The sequence below is a fragment of the Chrysochloris asiatica genome, unplaced genomic scaffold, assembly GCF_000296735.1.
Source record: "Chrysochloris asiatica unplaced genomic scaffold, ChrAsi1.0 scaffold00169, whole genome shotgun sequence".
NCBI lineage: Eukaryota > Metazoa > Chordata > Mammalia > Afrosoricida > Chrysochloridae > Chrysochloris > Chrysochloris asiatica.
The window spans coordinates 4,347,760-4,356,507 of record NW_006408687.1 but is presented as its reverse complement, the minus strand read 5'-3'; the positions used below and the strand labels follow the sequence as shown (position 1 = coordinate 4,356,507).

The 8,748-nt window shown below is 37.5% G+C and overlaps 1 protein-coding gene across 5 annotated transcripts in view; it reads left to right on the top strand.

Annotated features, from left to right (window-relative positions):
• Positions 1–7,602, top strand: part of RCHY1 (ring finger and CHY zinc finger domain containing 1, E3 ubiquitin protein ligase) — a 57,733-nt gene extending 50,131 nt beyond the window's left edge. The window contains exons 5-9 of one of the 5 annotated variants that reach the window (XM_006871568.1): positions 1,209–1,253; positions 1,371–1,429; positions 1,523–1,549; positions 3,444–3,564; positions 6,764–7,602. In XM_006871568.1, the coding sequence (XP_006871630.1) occupies positions 1,209–1,253; positions 1,371–1,429; positions 1,523–1,549; positions 3,444–3,564; positions 6,764–6,892 (381 nt within the window). In that variant the 3' untranslated portion in view covers positions 6,893–7,602. The remainder of the gene's footprint in view (positions 1–1,208; positions 1,254–1,370; positions 1,430–1,522; positions 1,550–3,443; positions 3,565–6,763) is intronic. The other 4 variants (XM_006871564.1, XM_006871566.1, XM_006871565.1 and 1 more) reach the window with 4 other exon arrangements.
• The last annotated feature ends 1,146 nt before the right edge of the window (positions 7,603–8,748 follow it).

Below are 8,748 nucleotides of genomic sequence, written 5' to 3'. Positions count from 1 at the left end.
CATGAGTCTAGAGTCCTCAGTTACTCCCTCTCTTCATGTCCTCATCTCTGCCTCCATCTCTGGTGTCACTGCTTCTCCAAATAGGGTCTCATATTCCACTTAATGCTCTTCTCTCTTGATAGTCATAGGGTCCTCTGTTTCTGGACTGTAGATTAACTGCTCCCCCATTTTTGTTACAAAACTTCTACCTTTACAGTTTTAACAGTTGCAGTTAGTCATGATAACAGTTAATCACTATTGAATCATAAAAATTTTATCCCCCTATCTTTCCACCAGACCTAGACCTATCTAGACAAGTTGAAAACTATTCTGTGGGGTCTCTACCTTCCCCTGCACACTTTTAAATTAAAATCCCCCTTGAAATCTTGTAAGACAGTCACTTCATGCCTTTATTTTTTTTTGTTGTTAAGTGCCGTCACGTCGGTTCCGACCCATAGCGACCCTATATAAGGTTTCTGAGGAGCAGCTGGTGAACTTGAATGGCCGACCTTGCAGTTCAAACAGGTTTTCAGTCTGGCACATTAACCCACAGCACCACACCAGGACTCCTTTCATGCCTTTATAGCACCCCCATTTTGGGTAGCCAATGTCTAAGTTGCCCGTCCCTATCTACCCGGTATACAGAGGGGATAGGATTGATACTTGATGTGAAGACTCCTTCCCTCTCACTTGATATTTTAAGCTACTACATCTATAAGTATAGGTCAAGTTCACCAAATTGTAGCAGTTTACACTTGTTTCCTTAATAAAAAAAATTTTTTTATCTTCTTCTAGTCAAGTTCTGATTATCAAGCCATTGAGGCTAGGTCAAATGGGTACTAGATAGCAAGTTTGGGTGTTCTTGTGTGTTTCTGCTCACTTCATATCAGCTGGATGCTTTACTCTCAGCTCTTGCCCTCCATGGCTATGTCCTTGTCCATGGGTCAGGAGTCCCCAGGTCTCACCACACTTTGGACCAACCAGCCCTTCTTCTTCTTTCTCTCATCTCCAGGTCAACAGGAGTCTATGGAATGTGGTTGAACTCAGCCCATATCTTCATTGCTGCCTAAAAGTCTCTTATCTGTCATATTGGAAGCATGTATCAGTGTTACTACCTTTAGTTGGTTGATATTAATGTTCTTTTATTTGTTTACAGTAAAATATTTGTTGTTTTATTGACCTCTTCATCTGCTTAAGCTTTTGGTAATGTGACTTTCTTTTTTAAACAGTGTATTGAAAATGTCTCCCGGCAGAATTGTCCAATATGCCTGGAGGTAAGCTTTAAATATAACTTTGTTGATTTTTACTTTGAGAATCTCACCTCTTGAATTAAAAATATTTGGATATTTATATAGTTTTTATATTAACGCATACATTTGTTTTCTTTGTAGGACATCCACACCTCTCGTGTTGTTGCTCATGTTTTGCCATGTGGGCATCTTTTACATAGGTAAAATACTTTTGCTATTTTGTCCCTCAGTGATGTTTGAAAATAGTGGAAATAGTTTTTGTCCTACTAAAATAATGTTATATTTTCTTTCAGAACATGTTATGAAGAAATGTTGAAAGAGTGAGTGTTCGGTGGGATTTAAAAATAATTATATTCTTAAGATGTTCTTTGTTTTTTTGCCTCTTGGGGAGGTGGGCTAATACTGTTACTTATACTAGTTGGGCATGATAGATACCTGTACTAGACAAAGCACCTTGGGGTATATAACTATACCTTTGTTCCCATGTCTCTATTGTCTTATTTCATCCCTCAATTTGAGAGAGATACCTCTTGTTTTCTGGCTGTATTTATGAGGGAGTACAGTATGGACTGGAAGGAAGGACAGTGGTTCAGACCCACCAGCAGCTCCGTGGAAACTTTATACAGATTACTGAGTCAGAACTGACTTGATGGCACTTCACAACAACAACAACACAGCCTCTGCCAGTGGCATTTATAGCATTATAATACCACTGAGGAATGTTGCACAAAATTCTCTTAACATGTTACTAACCTGGCCCAGTGTAACAACCTAAACACCAAATTCATTGCCATTGAGTCATTTCCGACTCAAGAGTGACCCTTTATAGGGTTTCTGAGACTGTAAACCTTTATGGCAGGGGTGGGGAACATTTGGTCCATATGCCGTATCAAGCCTGCAAAATCATTTGGTCTGGCCCTGCCAAGCCAATTGCAGTTCTATCCATCACATTGGAGGTGAGTTAATTAAATGTTTGACTAAATACAGCAGGCTAACTTTTAAGCTGATAATTTTGTATGGTCTGCAAATGATGTTACAAATATCCAAATAGCCCTTGGCAGAAAGAAGTTTCCCCTCCCCTTCTTTATGGGATCAGGCCGCATCATTTTTTTCTTGTGGAGCTACTGGTGGGTTGAACTATTGTGCTTCAGTTAGCAGCCTCACACCTAACCCACAGCTCTGCCAGGGCTCTTGCTGCGAAGAAAGCTAGTAAAGAGATTATCTAGAACTAATGATGTACTATTGGGGAAGGATGCTAAAATGATGTGAGAATACTTAGGAAAGAGGAGAGACTAAATTGATCCTACAAATTGATGAACAGAAATTTTAATTTGATTCGAGAGCTAGATAATAGAGGAACTGTTTTAGAAATTTTGGAAAGGAAAAATGTCATCTGAGTATGTTTAGGGAATACAGTTTCTTGCATAATGTATTAAAGTGGCGCTCTGTATGTGTGTACATATATATATATATACACACACACACACACACACACATGACTTCTGGTGTGGTGCTGTGTATTGTATCAGCCCTAGACTGTGAACCACGAGATCGGTAGTTCAAACTCACCAGCTGCTCCTCAGAAACCCTATACAGGGTCACTGTGAGTCAGAACCGACTTGACAGCACTTAACAAAAACATTATATATACATACATACACACATAAACACACACACATATACATATATAGAAAACTGTTCTACATAAAACTGTTCTATGAAAGGAGCCCTGGTTGGTGCTTGTGGGCTAAGCATTGTGCTGCTAACTGCAAGGTAGGTGGTTGAAACTCATCAGCCACTCCACGGGAGCAAGGAGGCAGGCTGTGTCTGCCAAGATTTACAGTCTCAGTAAACATAAGCAGTAGTTCTACTCTGTCCTCTGTAGGGCCGCTGTGAGTGGGAATTGACTCCATGGCATTGGGACTCCAAGGACTCCATGGGTCGGCTCCATGGCACTGCTAAGACTCTGGATTAATTCCTTTCCATTTTAAGACTGAGGAGAAGAAGCTGGTTTAGAGTAGACCTTCAAAACAGGATTTTATTTAAAATTTTTACATTGTAAAAGTTTCCAGGTTCCTAATAGGCTATCTTGAAACGTAAGGTGATGCCCTGCCTTGGATGGTTTCTATTTCAGTTAGTTTGTGTCTCCCTGTATCCCTGAGTTGGTACACTCACTAGTTGATGATTGGCAGATAACCCTTGGATCTCTTTTAGAGGCTACAGATGTCCGTTATGTATGCATTCAGCGCTCGACATGACTCGGTACTGGAGACAGCTGGATGATGAGGTAGCACAGACTCCTATGCCATCAGAGTATCAGAACATGACTGTGGATGTGAGTACAGCCAATATGTATAAGTTTTCCAAGATCCTTGTCAGTGTGTTATGCATTTTGGCCATTTCCCCCAGATTTTGTCTCAAAACTACTATGTTAACACAGATGTCATGGGCAGGACAAAAGACTTTAAATTTTAGTTACTTTGAGCTTGGATCAGACAAACCATTATAATACCTTTTTGCAGTTCTTTCCAACACTAGATGGCAGGCAACAACTTTCTTCTGATGTGTTTACATACCATTTGCCAGAATCAGTAATGTAAACTGACTGCAGGTGGATCACGGGGTTGATGTTTGATTTTGTTTTACTTTGATTTTCAATTTTACTTTTTATCACCCTTTTAAAAATATCTAAGACTATATCTGGTCTCTATTAGTCTGCAGTCTTTGGAGCCCTGGTGGCACAGTGGTTAACTATTGGACAGCTAAGTGAAGGTCCACAGTTCCCACTCACCAGCTGCTCTGTGAGAATAAAGACCTGGTGCTCTGCTCCTGTAAAGTTCATAGCTTAAGAACCCCCCTACAGAGCAGTTCTCCTCTGTCCTGCTGGGGCACCATGAGTTGGAATGTGTTTGATGGCACACAACAACAAAGTCTTCAACCTAAAGTACAAAAAGTATATATTTGTGCCTCTTGCTTTTTTTTTCTTTCAGTTAAGAAGTGTTACTATCTGTTCTCACCATAACATTTGAGTTACAGGTCAGAATTGGAAAGTTTAGGTAACTTTCTCTGGTACTTTATAACAATTTTTGAACAGATAAGGTTTAGTGAAAAAGAATTGTTGCTAGGGTTCATACATGCTTTGGGCTTATTCCAAATAAAATGTTTTTAAACACGTCTCTGATCAGTGGCTGGCTGCAGACAAGTTCTCTTAGTAATATACTTGTCTCATTGGCTGCTGTTAAAAAAAGATTAAATCAAGAGAATGGTGGAGTAGGGGATCTCTGTGCCAGTTACATTCAAGGCAGAGAGATGAGCTCAGGAGGTGGTGGACACTGTTGTTTTGGGTTTCAAAGAAATAATCTTTTTGTTGTTTGTTTGTATTTTTAAACTTTTTATTGTGTATTGACCTAAAGGTTTACAGGCAGGATCTTCATCAGTTTTATATTCAAGAAATCTTTCTAGTTTGTTTCATCTCAGTGATTGCAATCTCCTCCATGTAACTAGTTATCCCACTTCCTCTCTGTGGTTCCTAGTCTCATTCCCCCCACTTCAAAGGGGGTAATCTTGATAGATTTTCTCCAATGACATAGAAAGTTTTCAGAAAATGGAAAACTGTGTTGTTGAGAAAAAGGCCAAAAAAGTTGAACAGAGGACATTTTTTCCACCATGACAAAGCTCCTGCTCATTTTTGAGGGTAGCAAGGGATTTGCTGTGAGAATTTCAGTGGGAAACCCTACCTACCCTTACAGCCCTGTTCTTGTTTGTTCCCAGAGCTTCATAGCAGTACTTTTTGACACCATCATATTAGTAATTTTCTGAACATATTCAATGTAATTTAAATATTTTTGCACATAGTACTTCTACAATCAAAGATAAAAGCCACATGTTGTGAGGTGTTTTGAGATGATCCCAGTACATGGTAACGCTGTATGACAAAACGACCTGACCTCACAGGGTTTCCTAGGCTATAATCTTTAGGGAGGAGTCTTAGTGTGGAACTGTAGGATAAGCACTGGACTACTGACTTCAAGGTTGTTGTTTCAAACCCATCAGACACTCCTTGGAAGCCCTCTACAGCGTCATTATGAGTTCAAATTGTTTCCATGGCACCTCACAACAACAAATCTTTAGAGGAGCAGATCACCAAGTCTTTCTCTTGTAGAGTCATTGTTTGGGCTTGAACTGTTATCCTTTTGGTTAGCAACTGAGCAATAAACTGTAACATGATTAGAGTTCCATAAAAACTATATACCAAAGCCAAATAAAAATAATGTTTTGTTTTATTCAAACTGGAGCATTTTATGATTCATGTAGATAATTAAACTCTTTGTAAGGACAAGAAAAGACCACTTTTGGAATACTAATTGATGTCTGATGTTTTACTAGAGACTGAAATGTGCTGTTTCAAGTAGATAATCTATTTTATAGCAGCTTTGTTGAGATATAGTTTATATGCCATAAAACTCCTCTATTTAGAGTGTGTAACTCTGGTTTTTAAGTATATTTGTAGTTATGCAGACATAACCACAATAAATTTTAGAACATGTTTTAGCGCCTCAAAAAGAAGCTATAGACCCATGAGCATACCCCCAACACCACCTCAGCTATAGGAACAATGAACTTTGTTTCTGTGTTGAACATATTAAAAAAATTTTTTTTCTCCAAATTATACTTTGGAGCAAAGTTAGAAGTTTTCTTTTCTGCTTGTCACAGTTCTAAAGCCAATGCTTTTTTCCAACATAGTAATATATTGGTTTATTTTTAGGTTAAAACTTAAATTTTTTTCAAGACCTCAGTACTACAAGAGATTAATTCCTAACTGGCATCTTACTGTGTTTTATGGATGAGCCAACAGCCTTTCTGTACTTAATTTTAGGAACTATTCCCTGTTGTTGTTAAGTGCTGTCGAGTCGATTCTGACCCATAGCAACCCTGTATAAGGTTTCCAAGGAGCAGCTGGTGAGCTTGAACTACCGACCTTGCAGTTCAAACGACTTTGCTTTCTGACGCATTAGCCTATAGCGCCACACCAGGACTCCACTTTGGACTTGAATTAAGTCCTAAATCATAGGCAATTACTAATGTGATATATTGAACCTTAAAGAATAAGCAAAATTATTATAGGTAAAAATCTCAGTTAATAAAGCTAAGATAGATATTTCTAAGTGTCAATGAAAAATTATAGAAATTATATGTTATTTTGAATTTGGTATTGATCTGATTATGCCTAAAATAATGTTCTTGTTAGTACTATTTATATTATTTGGAAGTTATTTTAAAATAAGTCTCCTTTGCTGACATCTGCGTTTTCATTTTCAGAATTCAAAGCTACCTTAATGACCTCTCAGAATTTTCAATGAAAAAATAAAAGGTGTTTCTATTTTTGAGATTGTTTTGGCTGTATTAGTATATTTCCACATACTCAATATGATATTCAAGGTATTATTTTGAGCACTAAATGCCACCTTGTGTATATATACATATATTTATAAGATTTAATATATTTAATTTCACTTAATTTCTTCACTTTTCAGATTCTCTGCAATGATTGCAATGGACGATCCACAGTCCAGTTCCATATATTAGGCATGAAATGTAATATTTGTGAATCCTACAATACTGCTCAAACTGGAGGACGTAGAATTTCACTAGATCAGCAATGACCAGCCTCTATATACTACACTGGAAAACAGCATTTTCTGCTATATAAAAAGGCTTTCTGTAGTATCCTGTTGTTCATAATGTGTCACAATCTTGCATTAAAGTTGATGTGTTTTTTTACTAGTGTCTCAGCATAAAATCATGTTACAAATACTTAAGGATTCAGGGCCTCTGTATAGAATTATCATAGCTGTATATTGCATGAAAGCCACTGCACTTGTGTTTTGATTGGAAACCCCATTTATGTCAGTTCTATGGAAGCCAGTGATGTTTGCCGTTGAAATTCGTATTCATAGACGTATCTTATACTTCTGTGGAACTTTGCTTTAAGTGACACTGTGCACGCAGAGTTCATTTCTAGTTCTTGATAGAACTGCACTTAATTCTCAGTATTATTCTTGATTTTTTTAAGGGCTGTGCTATGAGAATAGGTTCTATCTTGCTCTAAAGATCTAATTACATATCCTTTAGAATTTTCTAAAACAGTCCTGTAAATGTGAATTTTAATGTAATTGCTAATAAAATTATATTGAAACAATGTTTTATAGAACATTTTTTCCAAGGTTCTCTGTTTTTGGTTCAATTAAGACAGTATAATCTGTTTTATAATGTAAAAGAAATCAAGTTGTCTTTTCTTTCTCTTGAGATATTCTATAAGAGTAGTTGGGGAAACTGTTTTTGTAAAATAATAGAACTCTTCCAAGGCCTTAATTGATTGATGATGCTGTTCAAAATCAATATTTAAAGTGTATTAAAGTCCTCAAATATTATTGTAAAGTTTATCTATTACTCTTTAAGTTCTGTCAGTATTTGCTTCACATATTTTGGGGCACTGATGTTAAGTGCATATATTGCTCTATCTTCCTGATACATTCCCCTTTTATCATTATTCTTCTTTGTTCATTAACAGATGTTTACTTAAAATCGATTTTGTCTGATATCAATATGGCACCTCTGCTTTGGTTACTATGGAGGTGGTGGTTATGTGCCGTGGAGTCGGTACTGACTCATAGTGACCCTGTACAGGGTTTTTGAGGCTTTAAATCTTTACAGGAGCAGAAAGCCTCATCTTTCTCCCACAGAGCAGCTGGTAGTTTTGAACTGCTGACCTTGTGGTTTGCAACCCGATTCATAACCACTATGCTACCAGAACTGGATTATTTGTTTTTACAGTCTTTGACTTTCAGTCTGTTAGTATCAGACTCTCCCAAGGCCTGCCTTCAGAAAACAGCAACCTGAAAATACAAGTTGATCATAATTATTTCTAATAAGTGTAATCCATTCATTCATTTAGCAAGTATTCATTGAGCATATGTTACGTAGCGGATATTATTCTAGATACCTGGAGACAGGAGTGAATGATGCAAAAGTTCTTTCCCTTGTGGGGATAAACTCTAGTGTTCATACCTGATTAGTTAATTTCTTCTTTTACTTTTTGTGAGCAATGGGTATCTTTTTTTGTGAATGAATGGTTTCTTTCTTCCTTAAATGCATGAAAGAAGCATGGGATAATTTTGGCAAGATCTCTGATTATTTAATACTTTTCCCAGCTCATTTAGTAAATGAAATTATATATACTTCTTAACTCAGGAACAGAGAATAAAAGTATGCTTGATGATCGCTCAACTTTTACAGTTGTTGTTAGGTGCTGTCGAGTCTGTACTGACTCAAACCGACCCTGTGCACAACAGAATATCCTTATGCACAACTGCCCTGTTCTGGGCCAACCTCACAATTGTTGCCACTCTTGAGCCCATTGGTGCTGCCACATTGTTAGTCCATCTCACTGGAGGTCTTCCTCTTTTTCTCTGACCCTCGCCACCTTGTTGTTGTTGTTAAGTGCCGTCGAGTCGGTTCC